General features: G+C 53.3%; 9 protein-coding genes across 9 annotated transcripts; 4 read left to right on the top strand and 5 right to left on the bottom strand.

Moving 5' to 3' along the window:
- Positions 1-125: 125 nt before the first annotated feature.
- Positions 126-2,244, bottom strand: T310_6326 (uncharacterized protein; the record flags this gene model as incomplete). Its single annotated transcript, XM_013470854.1, has 2 exons — positions 126-1,904; positions 1,972-2,244. 2 exons carry the CDS (start codon positions 2,242-2,244, stop codon positions 126-128), a joined length of 2,052 nt encoding a protein of 683 aa, XP_013326308.1.
- A 573-nt stretch (positions 2,245-2,817) lies between these two features.
- Positions 2,818-4,419, top strand: T310_6325 (Phosphatidylserine decarboxylase; the record flags this gene model as incomplete). Its single annotated transcript, XM_013470853.1, has 1 exon — positions 2,818-4,419. The coding sequence occupies one exon, from the start codon at positions 2,818-2,820 to the stop codon at positions 4,417-4,419; it is 1,602 nt and encodes a 533-aa protein (XP_013326307.1).
- A 435-nt stretch (positions 4,420-4,854) lies between these two features.
- Positions 4,855-5,358, bottom strand: T310_6324 (uncharacterized protein; the record flags this gene model as incomplete). The annotated part of the gene is made up of 2 exons (XM_013470852.1): positions 4,855-4,988; positions 5,145-5,358. The coding sequence occupies 2 exons, from the start codon at positions 5,356-5,358 to the stop codon at positions 4,855-4,857; spliced, it is 348 nt and encodes a 115-aa protein (XP_013326306.1).
- Positions 5,359-6,402: 1,044 nt separating this feature from the next.
- T310_6323 (uncharacterized protein) lies at positions 6,403-6,978 on the top strand (the record flags this gene model as incomplete). Its single annotated transcript, XM_013470851.1, has 2 exons — positions 6,403-6,725; positions 6,903-6,978. 2 exons carry the CDS (start codon positions 6,403-6,405, stop codon positions 6,976-6,978), a joined length of 399 nt encoding a protein of 132 aa, XP_013326305.1.
- Positions 6,979-8,452: 1,474 nt separating this feature from the next.
- On the top strand, positions 8,453-11,813 carry T310_6322 (uncharacterized protein; the record flags this gene model as incomplete). The annotated part of the gene is made up of 12 exons (XM_013470850.1): positions 8,453-8,687; positions 8,743-8,852; positions 8,910-9,139; positions 9,197-9,365; positions 9,432-9,529; positions 9,585-9,706; positions 9,768-9,846; positions 9,906-9,932; positions 9,993-10,099; positions 10,248-10,269; positions 10,303-10,868; positions 10,939-11,813. 12 exons carry the CDS (start codon positions 8,453-8,455, stop codon positions 11,811-11,813), a joined length of 2,640 nt encoding a protein of 879 aa, XP_013326304.1.
- Positions 11,814-12,397: 584 nt separating this feature from the next.
- Positions 12,398-13,880, bottom strand: T310_6321 (3-isopropylmalate dehydrogenase; the record flags this gene model as incomplete). The annotated part of the gene is made up of 6 exons (XM_013470849.1): positions 12,398-12,633; positions 12,690-13,317; positions 13,402-13,497; positions 13,567-13,635; positions 13,723-13,743; positions 13,830-13,880. The coding sequence occupies 6 exons, from the start codon at positions 13,878-13,880 to the stop codon at positions 12,398-12,400; spliced, it is 1,101 nt and encodes a 366-aa protein (XP_013326303.1).
- A 440-nt stretch (positions 13,881-14,320) lies between these two features.
- On the bottom strand, positions 14,321-16,007 carry T310_6320 (CDP-diacylglycerol--inositol 3-phosphatidyltransferase; the record flags this gene model as incomplete). The annotated part of the gene is made up of 5 exons (XM_013470848.1): positions 14,321-14,350; positions 14,593-14,753; positions 14,998-15,352; positions 15,404-15,780; positions 15,851-16,007. 5 exons carry the CDS (start codon positions 16,005-16,007, stop codon positions 14,321-14,323), a joined length of 1,080 nt encoding a protein of 359 aa, XP_013326302.1.
- Positions 16,008-16,798: 791 nt separating this feature from the next.
- On the bottom strand, positions 16,799-21,008 carry T310_6319 (Protein phosphatase 2c; the record flags this gene model as incomplete). Its single annotated transcript, XM_013470847.1, has 5 exons — positions 16,799-17,079; positions 17,336-18,952; positions 19,069-19,354; positions 19,526-19,610; positions 19,888-21,008. The coding sequence occupies 5 exons, from the start codon at positions 21,006-21,008 to the stop codon at positions 16,799-16,801; spliced, it is 3,390 nt and encodes a 1,129-aa protein (XP_013326301.1).
- Positions 21,009-21,356: 348 nt separating this feature from the next.
- T310_6318 (O-methylsterigmatocystin oxidoreductase) lies at positions 21,357-23,127 on the top strand (the record flags this gene model as incomplete). Its single annotated transcript, XM_013470846.1, has 3 exons — positions 21,357-21,650; positions 21,695-22,307; positions 22,370-23,127. 3 exons carry the CDS (start codon positions 21,357-21,359, stop codon positions 23,125-23,127), a joined length of 1,665 nt encoding a protein of 554 aa, XP_013326300.1.
- Positions 23,128-23,408: the final 281 nt, after the last annotated feature.

The following is a 23,408-nucleotide window of genomic DNA, read 5'->3' as shown; positions in this document are numbered from 1 at the left end:
GAAGCGGAATACATGCTGATCTTCAATGCCATCGCTTCTAAATATTCGCAGTGCCCATTAAGGAAAGGAAGGAGGGAAAAAGGTGGATAGTAAGTGGACAAGTAGATAATGCCTGAACAGCTAATCTAGTCTCGTCCAGCTGCATCATCCCGGGGTATCGCTGTAGTGGAATTTCTATTCTGTGCCGAGGAGCCTTCTGAAGCTTGCGCTTGCTCGTTATTAGCGCCGCCGGACTCGCCGACCCGCTCTTCGTTTCGACGCCGTTCTTCCTCGCGTGCACGTTCTGCGTTGCGAGCGGCCTCAGCAGCGGCGTTCCTCACTTCGACATGTCTCTCTCCCACTCCAGGCACCAGACTGGCAATAAACAACGCTACAGCTCTCTCCACACGTCTAAGACCCTGCTGCATTTCTGCAGGAATGATCGGACGCTGGGCTTCACGATTCGCAGCCGGCGGAGCCAGGTTCCCATTCAGACCGGGTCTATTTGCACGGAGATCCGCTTCATTGCCGTTATTGCCCGTTGGCCGCACTGGCTCCTCACCGCCTGCGTGGACAAGTCCCTCCAGGTGTCGTTGCACTGGATCGACGATCGCCCTGTGAAGACGCTGAGGAAACCCAGTCTCGGAGAGAAGAGAGATCAAGATCGCTAATGTGACGAAGATAAACCTCGACCATGTCCCAGATTCGCTGAAGAGGTAGCAGAAAAAGTACAGTCGGATGAACAGCCAAACACGTCTCGCGTTCCGAGCGACCACATCCTGCTGATTATTTTCGGCTGCCTGGTTGAGGACGGCTTGTCTAACAACGTTCTCCATCGCAGGCTGGACAGGATTTGGAGGTATCACCGGAGCGGGATCTTGTCTTACACCAGCCGGCATACTGGATGTCTGTTGTGGCACCGTAACAGTCGGAGAGGGTTGCAGTACCGCTAGGCCCGCGGGCGAAACCAGCACCGCTTGATAGCCAGAAGGAGACGCAAGCAGGTAGAGTGGATATTGTGGTCCATTGCCTGTTGCAGGATTGGCGCCATCCGCCTGGACAGCGACGGCCCGTCGCGCTTGGAGTACTCGGAGTTGATCGGCACGGACGTAAACGTTCAGTGTGCGCGAGAGCAGTGCCTCAGCCTGACCATCCCTTGGTGCATTGACGTTGCGATATTGATCATCAATGATACTGTATAACTGGTTTCGAACGGAAATAATGCTATCGATTGGTGGAGGGATTCCTCTGGCAATTTGACCTTCAAATGCGCTAACCTGTTGCTGTAGGGCGAAAAGTCTCAAACGCCTGGTTTCCATCTCTAGAGACTGCAGAGCAGTTTGGGCTCCGAAGATGGGATCAGAATTGCCTGTGGAAGCTGGGCCCCTTGTATTTGAGGACATGGAAAAGTTTGGCATCGATTGGAAACCTCCACCAGCGGGTGGGTGCAAATTATTGCCAGGCGGTGGTGAGGGAGCGAACGGGCGCAGATGAGACGGTAGGGATTGAAACGGAGAATTGTTCGAAAGCCCAGGAGAGCGACCTGTAGCGAGTATCGACTGGTTCTGTTGTTGCTGTTGCTGCTGTTGCTGCTGCCTTCTAGCTTGGGTCTGACTTTCAAGCTGCCGACGAAGAGTCTCAAGATTGCGCAGCAGAGACTCTGTAGCATTTGCTAGATCCAAGTCTAATTGGCCAGGCGGAGTGGCAGTAGCAGGCTGATTCAAAGTCGTTCTGAAACGAAAGGTTTGAGTAGTCCGAAAGATGTTCTGGGAAGGCGGCATATTCAAGGACGGAGGATTTCGTGATCCAGGGGCGGCTGGAGATTCTCCAGCAGGAGGATTGGAGCTAGCGCTAGCAGATGTATTTGCGCTGCTAGATGCGGATTGCCTAGGTGGAAGGACGAGGTGGAGCGAATGTACTGGGTCCTAACCAATCGGTCAATATCATCTCAAGCAGAAGGCCATTCAAAGCCACTCCAATCCTGGTACTCACAGTCGGCGGTTCAAGTATGTTTTGCAGCGTCACATTGTCATCCAGGAGAGCTTTTCCACGATAGATCAGCCTCTGCTGGGCCGCAGAGGGTCTGCTCGGAATCGACTGTGTAATGCGCTCTTTGAGAGCCCCGACAGTGGTCGTGAGAGGAAGATTGTCGAAGGTGAGCCGGTTCTCGAGAGAGGGAGAAAGAACATGGAGGACTACTGTGCGAGGAGCTTCCTCCGCAGGTACTGCCGAAGCATCCCCCGCAGTGGTCGTATCTGAAGCCATATCGGCGGGGACACAATGGACTGCCCCGTGTAGTTGGTAGTGTGCTCAGCAGGTCATGTTCAGATCAAATGAGCCGGATCAAGCAATCCTAAGAGAGACCACGTGTTAGAAAATGACAGCTGACAAGTGAATGAGCAGAGCTATGGCTGCCTGGGCTGTTATTGTCAGGAGTCACTCACCTGAACAGTGGGACACTGCGTCTGGATCGGGATAAAGGAGGCGTGTGCTTTAGCTTCCCACAGGAGGCTTGCGGTTAATGTCCCAGGTTCTGGTGGCTGTGTGCACAGCTAGAGAGGAAGCCTCTAGAAGAACTGCCACCAGTGACGGGTCCTGCAGACAGCAGTCATGCCTACAGCGCGGTGAAGCTGAAAGCTGGTAAGCTGAACGGTGTCTCTTGCTGATGAATCGCCCTCCGGAACATCGTAGTGCCGGTTCTGCCGGGCGGTGAGCCGCGACGGAGATGACCTCACTGCAGCGATGGACTGCGCCTTCACGTCGAGATCAACCACCCTCCCACGCTCTGCATGATCTGCGGTCGCCGGTTTGGGGACGGCCCATCCGGAGGTTGGTATCATGGCATCATGCCTGACCAGCCGTGCTGCGGTTCTCCGCAGGACGATCTCTGCCGGCTACGGTCCGAAAAAGCCTTTGAGGTCGCCGTTTACTAACCGCAGGCAATTCACGTCATCGGGGATTCGTCGGCAGGGCGAGAAAGAGAAGAATCACAGGCAAGATGACGGCAAATCTTTCGGTTCGAGACTTGGCGCTGCTTGGCGAGATACCAAGGTCGAATGGCATCCGATTCCAATCGGTCTAGGCGTCGGCTTTCTGGGACTCTGGCAATTTTATCGGTCACGGAGGGCGCAGAAGGAGCGACTGGAGCGAGAAGAACGCGATGACCTTGAAGATGAATGCCCGCCGCCCCGAAAGAGAATTCGTCCGTCGGGGCCATGGCAGGTGCAGGTAATGTCGACGCTGCCGCTGAAGGCCATGTCGCGGCTGTGGGGTCGATTCAACGAGTTGGATCTCCCTTATTTTCTGCGTGTGCCGGGTTTCAAGCTGTACTCCTGGATCTTCGGCGTCAATCTCGACGAAGTCGGGGAATCAGATCTCCATGCCTATCCTAACCTTGCGTCCTTTTTCTACCGGACGCTCAAACCCGGTTGTCGACCGATCGATCCTGACCCTTGCGCCGTCGTGTCGCCAGCCGATGGCCGCGTCCTTCAATTCGGGATGATCGAAAGAGGAGAAGTAGAGCAGGTCAAGGGAATGACATACAGCCTGGAGGCGCTATTGGGAGAAGCCAGCCCGTCGCGAGCGGCTATCGAGACTAGTGACAGTGAGCCTGCTGGAGAGGCCTCATCCAAGGACTCCGCTGACATGCCGATGGATGAAGAGTTCGCCAGGGTCAACGGGATTTCTTACACCCTTCCTCACTTTCTTTCCGGGTCAAAGCAGATGCCCAAGAAGGAGCTCGCCATGGATGCTTCCACCACTTCGCAGCAGGGTTCCGAGGCGAAGGTCAAGGCGGACCTTGCGCTGGGAGACGGACGCCCATGGTATTCTCCTAAAACGACGCACAATGCACTGTACTACGTGGTCATCTATCTAGCACCGGGTGACTATCACCGTTTTCATTCTCCGGTTCCCTGGGTAGTCGAGAGCCGCCGTCACTTCGCCGGTGAGCTCTACTCGGTATCGCCTTACCTCCAGCGGACACTTCCAGGTCTGTTTGTCCTGAACGAGAGAGTGGTCCTTCTGGGACGGTGGCGCTGGGGATTTTTCAGTTTTATTCCTGTCGGCGCGACCAACGTTGGTTCGATCAAATTGAATTTTGACTCTGAGCTGCGAACAAACAGTCTGACGACCGACACGGCTGCCGATCGAGCTGCGGCTCAGGCTGCCAAGCGCGGCGAGGCCTATCCGGGTTTCGTGGAGGCAACGTATCACAAAGCCAGTAAGGCGCTGGGCGGCCATCCACTCCAGAAGGGTGAGGAGATGGGTGGATTCCAACTAGGCAGCACGATCGTGCTGGTCTTTGAAGCGCCGATGGGGCAACGCAAGAGCTTCGATATCGGCTGGGGCAGCGGTGAGCGAGAGGGGGGATGGAAATGGTGTATCGAGAACGGGCAGCGGGTTAAGGTTGGCCAGAAATTGGGTCGTGTGAACGTATAGAGGTTTCCAGACCCAGGATACTGCATGATTGATGAGATCTGCATGTGTGTACATTAATTAAAGCTTTACGCCTACGAAATATTATTGATTGTACAGGACGGTGCGGTGTACCAGGAACCATCTATTATCTTATGAAAACATAAAAAGAAAAGAAAAGAGCACCATACTGCGGATGCAGAGACCGTATCTCGTCCTCCGCCATAGTCCGCCGCCTCCGCCGTAGTGGAACCTTGGCGGAAGCGGAGCGGAATATATAGCCCCAAAGTAAAGAAGACTCGAACTGTACACTTTTTATCGCTTCTTACTGAAAGTGCATATAGGTACCTACTATCATTCTATATACTATGTGTGCACTTCAATGAGCAAACCGAAAATCCAACCGCTTATTCCCCCTGTCCGTCGTCGTTCGGAGATACTCCTCCCGCTGCTCGGGGGTCATCGCGTTCCATTTCCGGTCCCGGTACCGGTTGCGCAGGATATAGTAGAGCTTGGCGAAGATGTAGATGAAGATGTTGACGACGCAGAGCGAGACGAAACGCGGTTGCCGCGGCGGTAGCGGGGGCTGTCGTCTAGAGGAAGTAAATTTACTTTAGCGCATGTTCTGTATTTGAATAGATCTTTCTGTGGGGGAAGTTCATACCAGCTCGATAAATATTACTAGCAATAATCCCCGATGTCTGACAAGCCATGTTGTACAGCGCCGCGCTGACGGTTCGGCTGCGCACCGAGTTCGAGTTCCGCGAGTTCCAGCCCACCTGGATGGCGTGCGTGCTCGGGTAGGCGAGCAGCACGGTCATGACCGAAGGCTGTCCATTTGTTGACGGTGTTGATGTCGACGACGTAGAGGTAGATGAGGAACGGCAACGCCCAGAGCTGCGCCAGCAGGCCGAAGATGGCGAGGTTGCCGACTATTTCGGCCAGGTAGGTGAAGGTCACCATGGTGATGATGCTGCCGACCACGGAGGGGATGACGAGCAGATTCGTCGTGAAGGTGCCGAATCCTAGGCCCTTGAGTGATAGCGTCAGGTACTGCGATGGGGTTGCTAGATTGTGTTAGAAGAGAATATCCTAATGGCATTTATATTTATTGATCCAGATGACATACTCATGGGAGTCTGGAAATTCAATCCGATAAGATACAGAAGCCAGAGATCAAGTCCGACATGCTCTGCCAGAGGAGTTTCGGGGTGATTGGTTGACGGTTGTGCATGCTGCTCTTGCTGGGGTCTTCCCTAATGATCCGGTTGACCATGATGATTTCCTCTCTTATAGACATCAGTGAAGCCTTCCAAGAAAAGATAGATATAAATGTATGTGCATACCGCTCGGTAAACCAGCCATTCTTCCCTCTACTCCAATTCGCTGTTTGCGTTGGGCCCGGGGGCATGAGGACATAGGCAGACAGCCCAAAGGCCATGGTGATCAGGCCCTGCAATAAAATTAACAAGATATATATGACATACATATGCGGAAACTGTCGGAATAGTTTTATATACCTCAATAAGGAAAAGCCATCTCCAACCGGCGTAGCCAAGATGGCCGCGGAGATGAAGCAGGCCAAACCCTAAAAAGGAGGCAATAATGTCGGCGATATTCATCGCTGTCCACCAAAAGCCCAGTCTGACAGAAAGCTCCCCGTGCTTGTAAAAATACGAAAGATAGAGTATCATCTGGGGTGTCGTCAGAAAAAAAAAATGAACAGACATCCGTTTGAGAGACTGCTTGCACAGCAAGAGAGAAGAAGAATCTTCCTTACATCTGGAATAAAGCCTCCCTGAATCAATCCCAAAAGCACTCTGCAGACCAGAAATGACGTCCGACTAGAGAGCCAGAACTGGCCTGCGCCCATGAGGGACCACAAAACCATCTGCGTCGGAATCCAGCGATCGGGGCCCATCCATTTCGACACCAGCTGCGACGGCAGCTCGGCGCAAAGGAACGACAGTTTGAAGACGGTGTTTCCCCAGTTGTAATCTTCAAGCCATGCTTGTTAGACTCGCCTTTGAACCATTTGGCATAGATATAGAGATCAATACCATTCGTGTTCATGTGCAGGTCTTCGAGGAAGTTATCCGTCAGTGCCTGCGCGATGTTCGCTCTGTCCAATTCCAGGGCCATAAACATGAGGCAGGCGAATATGAAGATCCGGAGATCGATCTTCCTGATAATGGCGTATTCCTCGCCCCAGGTCCACCGTGCGGAAGGGTCGAATCGGTGCAGATTCTCCCAGTCTGCACGCGGTTGATAGTGCTTGGCTGTCTCCGGGTCGTCGAAGACGGAGGGCGGGTGGCGATGGCATCGGGGTTGTAAGTCTTGGAGGGCAGAAACCAGGATTGCTTTCCTTCTTGAGGAGTGCCTAGGTTCAATTGCCTGTGCAATCGCTCCTGGGAGCTGTCTGGACTCTCTGAGACAGAGGTCACAGTGTCAAGCTCCCGGCCTTGCTGGCACGCGTAACCACAGTAGCCATACTGCTGCAGAATCAGGTTTGTAATAGCCATCCTGACCATGGTACTGTACAGGGCCATTGGTCCTCAAAATAAGGGCATGTCAGGAATGTAGACGTTGCGTGCATTGAAAGGCGGGGAGATGCTATCTTGGTAGTAGCGATGGCATGAAGCTAATGGCGGAATACCCTGACCAGAGCACATCATCTAGAGGAGAGATTGCACACAGATTAGTACAGGCCAGAGAGACTGATGCAATTCGTGGAGTATCCTAGACCATGTATCTTGAGATCTGTGGATGGTCAGTTATGTATATACATATTTATCGCTCATCCGTCATTATCGCTGTCGAGGTGGAGACCTATCATACTGAGAAACTGAACGTATGAGATCTCAACCATGATCCTTGGCCCCAAGGTAAATATTGAAGTGCCATAATTGAACGTGTCAAATAATCCATGAGACACGGGCGTGTTGCTCCTTGGAGAGTTCTCAAAAGAGCCGTGTCGGACCAGACACGGGAGAATCGATGGCATCCACCACAAGATCTTCTTGGCACCGCTGCAATACGCAGTCGATAGATTATGCAGATAGGACGATAATTTGGTTGATGATGTGGGAAGGAGCAGAAACAATGCCCTGTCTAAGTTCTTGGCAGCATTAATAATGGAGAGAGAGCTATAACTTCATCACAACCCCGGATGACGTCTTCCGGTAGGAGCTCATGTTTTTATTTCAGTAGTAGACAAGGAACGAAGATGTTCTTTGATAATTCTGCACTAACTTCGGCTACAGTCTGTTTCTCAGACCATCCTTTTATTGACTTTGTACCGATAATAGCAGTACTATACAGCGATGCTATGGTTTTCAATTGAGTCTCGACCGTGGTGCTGATTTAGTGCATTACCTGGTTAATTATTTCTGATAAGGCATCAATTGCTCTTCATGCGTAACAGTGTAATTTTGAATTTATATCATAATTTTACATAAACGGAAATATCGACTGCAGCACCGCTACAACATGCTGCATTTGAAGAGTCTAGAAGTCTGTATATCTACCACGCGATAGAAATACCATCAGTGGTAGAATACCTGCCTTTGATATTAGCGTCATAGAAATTATTTCTCAAGTTATTCTCAAGCCATAGCCTACCATACAAATACTATTGCTCATCCACTTAGGCATGTACCGGAACGTTAGATGCTGCTTTGCTGTAGCAATCTCATGTCGAAATCACGGCATCAATCTACCCCGCAACACCACCTGGAGATATCGTGAGGCACCAATGAACAGAGAAACCCACCAGGATCTCGGCACTCGGAACCCAAGATGACAGTTTAGGCGGAATGATGCAAAGATCGCGTGTTATCACAAGCAGACAAATGGTATCTTCATTTCGTATCGTGGAGCGTTATGCTGACATGGCGGGGTGCAGATAGACGTTTTCTCCTCATCAGGGGTCGTCTGGCATCTTATATATATCAGGTCAATCGTCCCCGTGGATAGGAAGATATACAGAGTAGGTTGAAGGACAAAAAAAAAAATAACGATTCTACTGTCTCTGCACTCTGTATCCTCATCACGCACCATGGCCCCTGCCGTTGAAGTAGACACTCCTCCAGCCTCGACCATCGATGAGATCAAGGCCAAGGTCCAGAACACATCTCTCTCGGGGCTGATCCGTGAACCGCTTAAATACTCAGGCTCTCTGGACGAATATCGCAGCTTCGAGGTCACTCCCGTGATCGGAACGGAGTTCCCGGAACTGCAGTTGACTGATATTCTCGACGACGATAACAAGATTCGTGATCTAGCGATCACCGGTGGGTAGAGGGACCTTGCATAAATAGATGTACAGTACTTGCTGACTATGTGCAGTCTCGCGACGGGGAGTCGTCTTCTTCCGGAACCAGAATATCAACCCGGATCAGCAGAAGTTCCTGGGCCAGAAACTGGGCGAGCTGACTGGCAAGCCGAGTACTTCCAAGGTAGAGGACCATCTCCATACTTCCTTTTTGATAGCTATCCTCGCTGACATTGACTAGCTTCACAGACACGCTGTTAGCAACAGCAAGAGAGGCATCGCCGTGGATGAAAACGGAAAGCTGGATGACGAGATCTCAGTCATCTCTTCTGAAGTAGGACTTGACTTCTACCATTGTTACCAACTGACAAGTACGCGCCGTGCTGATGCGAGACAGGTGAACCGCAAGTATTACGGCGACAGATACACAGCTCATTCGCGCCGTCTTGCTAGCGAAGGATGGCACGCTGAGTATGTTCTATCCTGCGTGCTTCAATCAGAGTAACACGTACTGAGATTGTATCCCAGCATCACTTTCGAGAAGGTGCCCTCTGATTACGCCATTCTCAAGATCACTCATCTTCCGGAGGACAACAGCGGTGGTGACACCCTCTGGGCTTCGGGGTATGAAGTATACGACAGGCTTTCACCTCCGATCCAGAAATTGGCCGACACCCTGACTGCTGTCCACTATCAGGTACGTGGTTCTGCTATATTTATTCTCTTGTTTGTGCTAGACGTTTGTTGACCGGTATCCGCATAGCCTGCCTTTAACAACATCGCCAAAGAACACGGCATTGAATTGATCGAGGGAGACCGCGGAGCTCCAGAGAACACGGGATACGAATTTAAAGCCTCTCAGTAAGCAGAGACATCAACTGCATGGTTGAGCAGAGCTAATCTCACCGTTTCACAGCCCTCTGGTCCGCACCAACCCCGTCACGGGATGGAAGAGTCTCTTCGGAGCAGCAGGCCAGGTCGAGGCAGGCTGGATCGAGGGCGTCACGAAGCGCGAGAGTGACATCCTGAAGCAATACTGTAAGTTTGCAAAGACGCTATCCTCTGTTCTCATCCGGGCTGACTAGATCATATGAAATAGTCCACCAGCTCATTGCCGAGAACCACGATCTCCAGGTCCGCTTCAAATGGGGTCTCAATGACCTGGCCATCTGGGACAAGTAAGTTCTGTCCATCCAAGAGTAATAAAGAAAAATTCTGATATGATATCTCTCAATAGCCGATCTGTCTTCCACACTGCTACGAAGTAAGTTGCTCTTCTCGTATGCCAAACAATGATATAAAGATAGCGGTCTGACTTTTGCAGCGACTACGAGGGCAAGCGTCAAGGCAATCGGGTCGTTTCTTTGGGCGAAATTCCGTACTTTAATCCGGCGTCCAAGTCCAGGCGGGAGGCATTGGCTGCTGAAGCAAGTGCGTAGCAGCAGGAGACGTAGAGTAGATGTATGTCCTCTCCTAGGACAGGTCAGTCGTAGATATATGGTATAGTACAGTACATGGTACAGAACTAGGAGGTAGAGGCTTCAAATCAACTTGTTTCAAGAATAGCTGTCAGATCCAGTTGTCTTTATTAGCCCCGCATTGTAATGAAATGTAATGAATGAATGAAGTCTTAGTATTTCCCGATCTGGCTACAGATCGGACATTCCAGCCTTACTGGCGCACGGACCAGTCGATGGCCGTCAACAGAGCTTGAACGATCGACCCGCGCCGCGAGCTCAATGCAATGAATGCCTGCTCTCGCGCCTGGATCTCACTCAATTCACGTCCAACCTCGTAACATGTGCCACCATGCCCAGGCATATGCTGCGTCGCGCGCAGGCGGATCCCTCGACGCCGCCAACAGCCACCAACCCCGTTGACCAGCTCGAGCCCCCGCCTCTCCGAACCCCCGCGCCCGCCTTTGAAACGCCGCCAGGCTTCCAGCTCACGCCAAATGCCATGCCTCCGCGTGTCGAGCCGTTCGTGACGGGTGCCATCCCTTGGAATCGTCAGACGCCTGATATGGACGCGACGGTGGGGAGTACTGTCGGCGCAGGAACCGAGTCTGGAGACACGGAAGGCGACGAGGAGCACGAGCTCGAGGACGAGCCCATTGACGCAGATGGCGAGGTGGATGCTGAAGAAGAAGAGCAGGACGAGGAAGCGGAGGAGGATGAAGACGAGGAAATGCGTGATCGAAGTAAGCATCTACTTGTTTCTACTACTGCCAATTGCGATCGCATGGTTTAACCGCAATTGGATTTTCATAGATAAATCACCTTCTCCTCTGCCGCCAAATCTGCGCGAGATATCGTCCCTCGCATCATGGACCGTCTCAACACACAAACCCGGTTGCGGAGTCGCAGCGCTGCGGCATCCATCACCGTCGCAATTCTGGCAGTCGGACGGCCCACAGCCGCACACGCTGACGCTGCACTTTTTCAAGCTTGTCGCCATTGTGAAAATCCGCGTGTACCTCGACTTTGAGCTGGACGAGAGCTACACGCCGACCAAGATGGTGTTCCTGGCTGGCATGGGAGGCAACGATCTCGTCGAGTTTGCGTCCTGGGAAGGAGAAGGGCCGTGCGGTTGGGTTGATATACCACTGGAAGGCGTAGGAGGGCGCAGCAGAGGAATTGGCAGTAAAAGGGGTTCCCGCCGACGCAGAAGGAGAACAACCAGACAACAACGACGGCGACGACGGAACTCGTCCAGACGAAAGACTGCGGAGGACGCGATGGTCGATGCTATCTTGAGCGAGTCAGAGGACGAGGAGTGGGATGACAGCGACCAGCAGGACCTCGATATTGACGAGGAAGACGGCGAGGAAGATAGCGATGACGATGACGATGACGACGACGATCCTTACGCCGGCAACGTGCTCAAGGCCATGGTCATCCAGATGCGGGTCCTGGAGAACCACCAGAACGGCAAGGACACGCATGTGCGCGGGTTCCAGGTATTTGCACAGGACGACGACCGCCGTCGCGTCGCCGCGGCCGCCGCGCAGCGGAGACAGAGCATGCGCAAATCGCTCCGGGGGCGGGCCAAGGACTCGCAGGAGGAGCAGCTGGAGAGCGCCGAAGATGCGAAAGCCGTTGGTCTGGAAGAGCCAGACTGGATGGGCGAGCCGGTTATTCGATAGTGGTCGTCTCTGTTCTCATTTCCTTTCTACGGTGTTTACGGCGTTGGTATGGGTATATTTTCTTTTAAAAAGCATGGGAATGGTAAAACAGGAGGGTATTTTCTTTTCCTCTTTCGCATTGCGTATTGCATTGCATATTGCACTCTATAGAGTTAGATACCCAGCTGGATACCTGGTAAATTAAAAAAAAGTTAATGAATAAATTGATTTATTGATTGATCGATCGATTTATCTGGTTGTACTACATCTTTGCAGAAACTAGTAAACTGAATACATATCTACCTACCTTGTCTGGCGAACAGTGAAATATTTCTTTATAACAGGCCTATAAACCATATACCATATACCATATACAACATGGGTATCATAGTCATGACTGCATTCATTATACTATGAGCCTATTTCCATCTATCTTTCATATCATGAAACACAATTGAAACAAACCACAACTTCGTTTCGTTTCACTTCATTTCATTCCATTCATTCCACTTCAAAGAGAAACAAACAAACAAATAAATAAATAAATAAGGTATATTTACATACACACCAAGTAATCCTATTATAATACTTCTACTTCAACGACGCTACTGCTGCAGCAACTTCTCCAACTCAGCGGCAACCGCATCGCCCACCTCACTCGTCGACGACTTGCCGCCAATGTCGACAGTCCGGATGCCTGCCTCGGTGACGTTGCGGACGGCCGTCTCGATGAGGCGCGCCTCGGCGGGGCGGTTCAGCGAGTATTGCAGCAGCATGGCCATGGAGAGGATTGCGGCGAGGGGGTTGACGATGCCTTTGCCGGCGATGTCGGGGGCAGAGCCTGTATGCGTCAGCATATAGTATGTGTGTGTTTGTGTTTGGGTGTGTCTGACTCACCGTGAATCGGCTCATAAATACCGTTCACCTTACTCTTGCCATCCGGGATGCCACTCAGACTGGCACTGGGCAACAGGCCCAACGAGCCCGGGATGACGCTGGCCTCGTCGCTGATGATGTCGCCAAACAGGTTACTCGTGACGATGATGCCGTTGAGCTTGCGCGGGTCCTTGACCATCAGCATGGCAGCCGAGTCAATCAGGTGGTGGCCCAGCTTGATCTGCGGGAACTCCTTGGCCATGACCTCCGACACGACCTTGCGCCAGAGCCGGCTGGTCGCGAGCACGTTGGCCTTGTCCAGACTCCACACGGGGAGCGGCGGGTCGTGCTGCAGCGCCAGGTGCGCCGCCAGGCGGGTGATGCGCTCGATCTCGGCGCGCGAGTAGGGCTCCGTGTCCAGGGCCTGGCCATCACCTTCGTCCTCCTTGCGGTCCCCAAAATAGATGCCGCCCGTCAGTTCGCGGATGATGTTGAAGTTGACGTCGCGGCAGACGTCGGCCTTGAGCGGGGAGATGTCCACCAGGGATGGGGCAGCAAAGTAGCAGGGTCGGAGGTTGCCAAAGGTGCCCAGCTCCTTGCGCAGTTTGAGCAGACCTTGCTCTGGTCGGACGGCGCCAGTTCCCCATTTCTGTGGCAGTTAGCAAGAAAACAGCCCAGAATAATAATTTGCTGACAGAAACAGCATCAGCAAGACGATTGATTTCCAACGTACCGGCCCTCCAATGGCACCAAGGACAACAGCATCCGCATTCTTCGCAGCATTCAGCGCCTCGTCTGTCAACGGCACGCCAGTAGCATCTATCGAGGCCTGCACATACATGAGCAATTTACCTTAAGAGAAAAAAAAACAATAGATTTTTTTTCTGTCCTGACTTACCCCACCAAGCAAATGATCCTGAAAGTTAAAAGTGATATCATCGCGGTGTTTCTCAACCGCACGGAGGACCTGAATGATACAGACAAATTGATGAGCCAATTGCTCTTCTCTTCTTCAGCTAGCTAGCTAGCTAGCTAGCAAGTATGCAATACATACCTTCAACGCCTCAGCAGTAACCTACAAGCAAGAATATGCCAATGTCATCGTCAGTAAAAAATTGCGCTTTATTTGTCGTTGTCGTTTATGGCAGGCAGCTTACTCACCTCCGGACCGCAGTAATCGCCCGCGAAAACGACGATGTTGTAGGTCGGCATTGTGGAGAGACGAGACAACAAGACGAGACAAGGGACACACGAAGAAGAAATAGATTCTTACTTACAAAAGTCAGACAGAGAAGAGGAATAATAATTGGAGGCAACTCTGTCAGAGACAGCGAGCGACAACTCTCGCTATGACACCGCTCTGTCAGTTTCCTGCTGCGGGGCAGAACCAACCCAACCCAACCCAACCCACCCCGCAGTCCGACATCGGAGTTGAGGAAATAATACAATACAGACTACAGACAGATATGTTGAGTTTCTTTCTCTCTTTCTTGAGATCTATCTATAGATATAGATATCTTCGATTTACACACATAAAAAGTCAAAAATTTATTTATTTTATTTTATTTTGTACAGCAACTGACGATACTTCTTATCATCATATAGATAGCATTTCTCTCTCTCTCTGCTCCCACGCTGCTTTGTGATATCCATCACTGATGTGAAGTTTGAATGGAAACTAACTACATAGACAGTTATAGTAATTTACTTTATCAAAAATGGTTTGTTCTTGAACAAGAAAAAAAAAGGTGGTAAAAAAGAAAAGAAAAAGAAAAGAAACTTTCAACTGGAGCAAGATGAAAAAAAGAAAAAAAAAAAGAAGAAGAACCAACTTCGCTGAAGTGGTGAAATTGTGAAATTGAAAAAAGTAAATGAAGAAACACAACTGACGCTTCCTTCCTCGCCTGTTGTTGCCGCGACTCACATCTGACAGGGACACATTAGCTGAATTAAAACGATGATTATGAGTATTAGGAGCAAGATAAGAAGAAATTGCCCTATCAAATGACCGGACCGGATTCAATGACGCGACTCCATGCGGAAGTAACGACAGCGGCGTATACGTTTGACGCAGACTCATAGAGTCTAAATCATTTGCAGCGAGAACGGAACGACAAGGGGTAGTCGACAGCTCGTCTACTCCGTAGCTTATAGCGAAAGGAATCCTTCGAGTGCAAGCCCGATGAATGCAATTGTTAGACCAGCCCGGGGACGAAAAATCCCTGGAAGTCCTCGTAAGCGGACATAGAAGCCAGTTGTCGTGTTGTGTTGGATGCAACCGGCCCGAGACAGAATCGCCCGCCTTCACTGTCCAGATGGGATTACGCACTTTTCTGCGCTCTGGCAGCTTTGCGCTTCGCGAGATCGCCCTCGGCTAGCCACTTGCTGGCCTTGACAAGCTGCACCACGTTAATGAACTGCTTGAGCGCCATGACAGGAGCGGAGATCCCGGTGATCACCCAGGGCCAGAAGCTGTCCAGTTTGTTGGCACGGGCCAATTCGAGGGCGCCGGCGCTCCATGGACTGGGGAAAATCGCAGTGGGCACAGGCTGAGCAGGTTGCCCAGACTCCGTGTTGGGGAGCGGCTGCAGGAGAGAAGGCGACAGCGTCGGTGACGAGAAGGACAACAGGTACAGGCCGATGAAGAAAAGCTCATTGAGAGCGCAGCAGACGAAAAGCACGGTCTGGATAAGTCAGCGTGGAGAACGGAACTGGCAGAAGGGGGAAGGACGTACCCTGCTGTTGTAGTATTGATACAGGATCCAGCTCCGGCTAGAGTCGACCTTCTTGTGACTTTGGCCAGACCCGCCCATGCTCAATGTCGCATACATGTGCATATAGTGGCTCGCCAGGTCCAAGCTGATCAGGCCCTGGAAGAGAATCGCCCACCGCGGCCAGGCTGAGCTCAAGAACACCAACAGGCATGCAGTCGTACAGCGGTCCGTAACCATATCCAGCACGGCTCCGAACTGTGTCGACTGGTCAAAGTGACGAGCTGCGACGCCATCCAGGGCATCTAGCAGGCATGAAACGCTGTACAGAAAGGAGCATGTGCGAGGATGGAGGGGCATGTAGTACAGAGACGCAACCGCGAGAACGATTCGCACGTAGCCTGAAGAGAGAAAGTAAGCTTTGCTGCAGGAGAGAGGGGGAGAGAGAGATTCTCCAGAAATGCTACATACCGATAATGTTGGGCCAAAACAAGAATACATTCTCATGGGGCTCCTCCGCAGCCTTCTTTCCTGGAGAGCCTGTGGGAACCGAGCCGTTGCCAGTGGGAGACGCATCTGTATCCTCTGAGGCTGCCGCAGCCTTTTGTCTTCTTGTCCTTACGCTCATATTGCCTTGTGAAAGCTGTTCGCTTGTCCGGAGGTGCTTCGTGGCAGGATGTGAGGGCCGATAAGGTCACGAGTCGGCGGAGATAACGAGTCGGTTTGCAGCGGAAAAAAATCTACAATGACAGGAACGACAGCAGAAGGCAGGAAGGGATTCTCGTTGGAGACTGACTTCTTGTCGGGAGTTGCAAGACCGTCAAGGTATGTACTGCACCTATGTGGCCAACTGACACTCATCAGCATCCTCCTCGACTGTCGTATGCCACGATGGAAAGGGGAAAAAAAAGCAGACGAATGATCCCGTTTTCCCCACGACAACGCCACAACTAATACCTACATACAACGCAATCCCTGCCTTCCGCCCCCAAGTGCGAGAAGAGAGGCAGCGTGTCAGACCCGTAGCGTGCCCGAGAACGGTCGTGTCAAGAAGAAAAAAAAGGGAAAGGATCGATCAGGCGAAAGTGTCGCACCGAACCGGATACGGAATCCTCGACGGATGGACAGCTGAGTTGGGAGAACAGCTGGATCGGAGAGGATTCCCCCAGGAAGGATCTGGTTCGCGTGACCTTAGTCGATAAGAAGGAGTGATAAGCGTAGGCTGATGTGGTACTTTTTTTACTTGCCCTTTGGCACACGACGCACAGAGATAGGGAGGGCCCGGAGGAGCCTGCTAGGCAGAGACTATACTAGTAGGCGGTAGCGTAAGGTTGCAAGTGGAAGAAGAAGAAGAGGGCGACGTAACTCTGCGCACGTCGTGGTCGTCAACACAGGGCTCTGTGTCTTGCATGGGCGCTCTCAAAGTGCAGAAATGTCGTTTGAGTCGACCTCACTGTCTGTCAACTCTTTCTCTGCCAGAGATGCAGCCACGACCTCATAGTTGAACGGGGATGGCGGCACGCCGGGAGCGGAGTAAAAGAGGGCAAGCCAAGAACGCGCGATTGTTGGCCCCCGGCCGGCCCGCAGCAACGGAACCAAGCCGCAGGCATCGCCAGCCAGCGTGTCAGCTGCAAGCAAGATCAACACGAATCCTTCCATACGAGCCTCAAATTCCTTACAGGGTGATGTGTGTGACATGACTGAATAGTAATGTGTGGATTAGTCAGCATTAGGGGGCTAACCAAAAGTATATACAGCACAAGCACAAGACAGTCCAGTGGCTCTGCGAGACCCCGGCTGTCTGCACATCAGGGTGTCAATCCTATGTACAAAAGAAATGAAACCATGTCTAAGAGAATGCATCTAATATGTAATGGAGCTGGCATCATGTCCGTGATCTGCGCGGATCAGTCGCCTCCTGCCGCCGCCAGTCTCTCGACTCCTTCGTGCCCATACTGCCCAGTCCTCCCTCGAGTCGTCGTTCCCATCCTCCAAGGCGCACGACAAGGCAGGTCGCGTTGTCGGCGTCCTTGCTGACCTCCGTCGCGAAGCTGACGACATCTCGGGCGCCTTGGTCGGGAGTGCGAGCCTCCTTGATGATGTCGGCAATCTCCTGGTCGGGGAGCACGCCGCTGACTCCGTCGGACATCAAGACGAGGAACGAGTATTCGGCGGGTCCCATCTCGACTCGCCGCAACTCCGGCTCGGCGGACACGCCAATTCGCTTGGAGTGGATGTCTCCAAAGGCCCGCGTGTTGGCCAGTCCACTCATGCGCTCCTCCCCGAACGAGTCAGTGACAAAGGTTGCAGCATACCGTCGCAGGCGACTGGCCTCGGTCGGCGAAGAGGGATGGTGATTTGACGTCAGGGGAATGGCAGCGCCCGTTGCCGTATGGCATAGAAGGATTCTCGTGTCACCAACATGAGACACTAGCAACGACGACGGGGCGGAAGGATGCCAGAACGGGGTGGGTGTCGGTGTCGAGATCATGGCGAGGCTGCACGTGCTCCCGCCGTGAAAGCGTTTGGGTCCTCCGATCAACATGCTGCGTGACTGACTGGGACTGTCGAGAATGTCGTTTCGATTTAACGGTTGATCCGCCTGCACCGGATCGTCCTCATTTTTGGCAGCCTGCGCAGAGACAAAATCGAAGTCTGCCTGCAGAAAGGCATATTCGAGGACCTCCTCCATAGTGACACCGCTGATGGGAACTTTCTGGCCGGCGTCGACGGAGGAACTCGGTCCATGACCTTCTGGCTGTTCCTCGGTCCCAAAGAACTGAAAATGAGCCGGTTTGAACCTCTTGAAGTATCCACCGACTAGACTCTTCCAATCCTGCACGAGCTTCCTCTCCAGTTCCCCTATCTTCTGCCTGTTCGCAGCCTGGACGATGGGCAAGCCTGCATGATGGAAGCCCATGTGTCCATTCTTCTCCTGCTTTGAAGTCCCGGCAGTTGATGGTCTTCTCAAACTGGACTGTAGTTCGAACTTGGTCGCAGCATCCTGAATGTACTCATGGAGATGATCTCTCAGGAAGTCGCTGCACTCTGATCCACCGTGTCCGTCGAAGACGCCAAAGTAAAAGACTTGCGGATCCCCGCTCGCGCTGTCTGCTCCCCGACCCTCTGATGGAGAAGGCACCGAGGGAGTCTCCGTACCAGTGCCTCGCCGTATCGTCAAAGACAAAGGGGCGCGCTTCGCAAAGGCAGGGAGCTCGATCACACCGGCCTGGAACGTATCCTCATTGGAATGGCGAGATCCTCGAGAGATGGAGGCTCCAAAGTGATGTTTCGCGCTGCGAAGGGGAATCCGCACTACCGTGGTCTCGCGGGAGACGCCCGCGGGGGTCTGAATCGAGGCAGGGGACTGACGGGTGGTCCCCGTATGGGGTGTCGAGGCGGAACGGGGGAGTTTATGGAACGAACCGGTTGGCCCGCGGGAATCAGGGTGTAAGGACGAGGAGGGGAGGTGTGTGACGAAGTAGTCGTGGAAGTATCGTCGGTTCGACTGCCCGCTGCGATTCCGAGCCAGAGCGTCATTGCCGTGCTGACGCGCAAAGGAAGCGATAAAGCCTATTCAACGTAGACATGATCAGCAACACCCAGCCGTTGTAAAAGACTTGCTCAACACCTGCGATCTCTGACGACCAGGCGCCGGAGAACGGTTGCGAAGAAGAGGGGCTGCCCACTGTAACTGTCGGCCAAGGTCCAGGCCTGGACGGTCAGTCGCGACGCCGGAGTCGGAACCATCAATGTGCAGACATTGGCAGGGCCAGACAAGGGAAAGGAGGTGAGGCGCAGACGGTTGGGCAGATCTTTCAGGTCGCAGAGAGGAGGCGGACGAAGACAGCAGCAGAGCGCGCGGGCGTTGGGCCCGGCAACAAGGCTCGGAGATGATGTCGCTGACCGCCCGCCACTAAAAAAGAACACTCGCCCCCTTAGCGTGTCTCGATCGCTCACCCGATTGGCCCGCAGCTGCCCATATATCCTCTTTGGGCAGGATTTTATTTTAGAAACCAGACAGTTCTTGAAATTCGGGTGATTTTTGCGAGTCATTCAATTGAAGCTAAGGAGACTACCAAAATAGGCAATATTCTCTGTATCGTAACGTCCTTGACGGCATGGCCACCAATAGCCTACTCATACCTTAGGTAGGTAGGTATATTGTCTTGTAAGGTTAAGCTTGTGGCCAGAATCTGGCAATAGTCGATACAGAAGCCTAGGCTCATAACTAGAGGAAATATGCTTCATTTCCCCCCTTCCTCTGAGGACAGGGATAGTAGATGGATTTCTTGAAAATGAATTTCGTATTTCATCGTTACGTTCGCATGACTAGTGTTGCGCGACATGCTCTTTGCAGTGCCACAAACTTCGTACGAACCCACGGATATACGTGTTTCCAGTCCAAGATTCATCAGATGGAGACCTCTTTGCATTGCTCAACAGGAGGCTGGCCAAAAAGCTTTCGCCCTCCCCTGAAACTTCTTGTCAGGGCAACTTTGGCATACTCCCTCATCTGGTTTTCATATTCACCGATGCTGGCCGCAGACAAGCCGTCCTTGGCTAAGATCTTGGTTAGCGTGGTCGCATCCTGCAGCGCCGTGGCCGCCCCGACTCCGCCTGCAGGGGACATGACATGGATGCTGTCTCCCAGGAGAGTGACCCGGGCTGTCGGTTCCCATCTTGGCAAATCTGGGACGGTGGTGACGATGCGAAGAGCCGCTGCTTGCGAGGGATCCTGCAGCTCGGCGAGGCATCTGATGGACGGATCCCACTCGCTGGTGAGCATGAGACTGAGCTCGTGTGGCGGCTGTTCCAGCGTTTGGGCCAGCATCTCCTCGGTCGGACCCAGGAGCCGCGAAGGGACGAGCATCGACCAATAGACGTAGTCATCCGGTAGATCAGGGCGGACGTTCTTGTGCGGAAAATGCATCTTCTCGACAAACATGGTGACGGGAAGCTCATTGTCGAAGATAATCTCCTGGATTATGGGCGCCGTGTCTCTGCACAGCGTCAGCCACTTCAGCAGCTTTGGCGAAATGCGCTCCTGCAGCTCGGGGGTGAGCGGGGTCTTTCCGTAGAGACAGCAGCCCTCCGTGTCCAGCACTCTGTACTCGGGCAGATACTGCTTGCGCACGAGCGAGCGGCTGCCATCTGCTCCTACGAGAAGCGATCCGGTGGCAGAGCTTCCATCACTAAAATACGCCGTGACTGAGTCCCCCTGGATTTCGTACCGTTGGAAGGTCTTCCCCCAGGAGATGTCTCCCTCCAAGCCCTTCAGGAGCACCTTTCGCAGCAAGCCCCTGTCTACGGTGTATGGCACGGGACCACGCAGCGTCCGGCTGGCAATGTAGCTGGCATCGAGCGCGTTGAGGGTGCTTTCGCCCATGACCGTCTCCGCACAGGTGGTTTCGAACCCGTGCCAGAGCTCCGGCGTCAGCAGGTACTGGAGGTCGGGGACTGAGTTAGGAAATATTTTGATCCGGTAGCCCTGCGCTCGGGCGTCGGGGGAGGGGTCGCGCTCGAAGACGCTGAAGCTGACGCCGTGACGCTTCAGGCCCTGGGCCAGCGCGAGGCCGCCAAGGCCGGCGCCGATAATCAGAACGTGGCCGACGTGCGGGACAGACATGTCTGGGAGCGAACTGGTGGCTGTCATCGACTCATCGCATCGCATGGCAAGCTGGGGGGTTCTCCACGCGTGGCTGGCGGCGGGTTTAAATTAATAAATACTCCGAAGCGCCTTCCTGATCGGAGTGCTAGCGGGGAGCCATCGCCCCCATCCACGGCACGTCCGAACGGCCGAGACGCCACGGCTTTCTTTGTTGCACAGCGCTGGCGGGCAGAGATGGGTGCTGCGGCGGTTATAATATGGACTCGCGGCACCGCGCCTGACGTAGCATGCACGCCTCTCTAGAGTCCCTGGCTCCGTGCGTCTTCCTCCAGATCGGCACCGTTTGGGGTTTCTCCACTCTGCAGCATGCTGTTGTCTGCTGTGGCCGCCGCGCCCAGCCCCAGCTCCATCGGCTTTGTGCTAGCTGCTCTGGTGCTGGCCTTCTTGCTATGGCATCGCCTGAGTCGCCCTCTCGCGACCATGAGGGGGCCGAGAGGCTACCCCTTGATCGGGATCGGGCTGACCCTGCCGCCCCGGGCCACCGAGGTGTTTCGACAGTGGGCGCTCGAGTACGGGGAGGTCTTCAAGATGCGCGTCGGATGGTACAACTGGGTGGTGATCAACAGCCCGGAGGCTTTCAAGGAGATTCTGGATCGGCAGGTAAGTCTGACCCGTCGCAAATCTGACTGCTGGAGGACTGACAGGTGAATCAGTCGCATTCGACGTCGTCCAAAATCCCGGCGCCGATCGGCCATGATGTCGCGACGGGAAACATGCGCCTCTTCACCATGCCTTATGGCCCCAAGTGGCGCAGTCACCGGACGATCATGCATCAACTGCTCTCGCCGAAAATGACTCTTACTTTTGTCCCGACCCAGGAGTTCGAAGCAAAGCAGTTCCTGTACCAACTGGCGTTTGACAACGCCGACCAGGCCAAATGGGCCCAGCATGTACGGCGCCTGTCCTTCTCCATTGTCATGACGTCGACCTACGGACGTCGGATTGATAGCGGGGATCATGAGGATCTGCGCATCGCTGCTGAAACGTCGAAATCCATGGCCAAGATCAGTCGTCCGGGCGCCTTCATCGAGGACGACTTTCCATTTCTGGCGAAACTGCCTCATTGGCTGCAACCCTCCCGCAGAGCTGCCAAAGAGCACTATAAGATTATTCGGCGCGGGAAGATGCGGGCTTGGGAGCGATTACGAGCAGAACTGGAGGCGGGGAAAGCGCCTCCCAGCTTCGGGAGAAGTTTGATGGAAAGCGACTACAAATCACAGGGCCTGACCGATGAAGATGCAGCTTGGATTGTCGCTGGTAAGTTCTAGCTGCTTTCAGGTTACTCAATCACTACGATTCTTAACATGTGCGTCCGACAGGTCTCGTCGAAGCAGGCGCGGAGATTACTGCGGTCGTGATCCAAACGCTCATCCTGTTCCTTGCGGCGGCGCCAGAAGCGCAGGAGCGAGCGAATGAAGAACTGACGAGAGTGGTAGGCTCGGAGCGCCTGCCACGCTTCGAAGACCTGCCTGACCTGCCTTATGTGCGGGCCTGTGTGAAGGAGACGATGCGGCGAGCACCGGTGACGACCCTGTCCATGAAACATTTTACGGACCACGAAGTTGTCTACAAAGAACACCGGATTCCCAAAGGCACGGTGGTCTTTGCGAACACGTCCTTTCTGCACCATGATCCCTCTCGGTATGAGGAGCCATTTGCGTTTAAGCCGGAGCGCTATCTCAACCACAACCGTTCCTCTGCCGAGTACGCGGTCGCGGCAGACCCGTATCAGCGGGATCATTTCACGTTTGGCGCGGGCCGGCGCATCTGCCCGGCAACGCGGCTGGCGGAGAACACGCTGAACATTGCGGCGGCGCATCTGCTGTGGGCATTCGAGATCCGACCACCGCTGGAGGTGGACTCGGAGGGCAAGCAGGTCGAAGGGCAGGTTGATACGAGCGAGGACGCGTTCGAGCCGGCCGGAGGGTTCCAGGCGCCCAAGCCGTTCCGCGTGCGGTTCGTGGGGCGCAGTCCGGAAAGGATACAGCTGGTGAAGGAGCAGTGGGAGCTGGCCGAGAAAGTGGGCTATCAGCTGCGCGGCCTGACGGTGGATGCAGAAGGCGTGGCGGCGTCATGACATGACTGTATGCTTGAGATGTACATACGGAGTTTGGGCTGGGTAACGGAAATTGCGAATGGTATTTTTGTAAAAAAGCGACGGTTTGTTAATAATAATCATTACCCGTGCTCCCGCCCCAACATCGTCCCGTGTTGGTGCGTTGCACCGTAACGTCCATTTTGACCACAACGTCCAATTTTGAATATTTCATCAATTTTCTCAACATCTAGACTAGTATCTAAATACATTAAATAGCGCATTAATATCTCCTGGATCCTGGCTATCTCCCTGAGTATTTT

The sequence above is a fragment of the Rasamsonia emersonii genome (assembly GCF_000968595.1).
Source record: "Rasamsonia emersonii CBS 393.64 chromosome Unknown ctg1118621760398, whole genome shotgun sequence".
Taxonomy (NCBI): domain Eukaryota; kingdom Fungi; phylum Ascomycota; class Eurotiomycetes; order Eurotiales; family Trichocomaceae; genus Rasamsonia; species Rasamsonia emersonii.
Note: the sequence above shows the minus strand (reverse complement) of the source record. Positions and strands in the feature narration are given on the sequence as shown.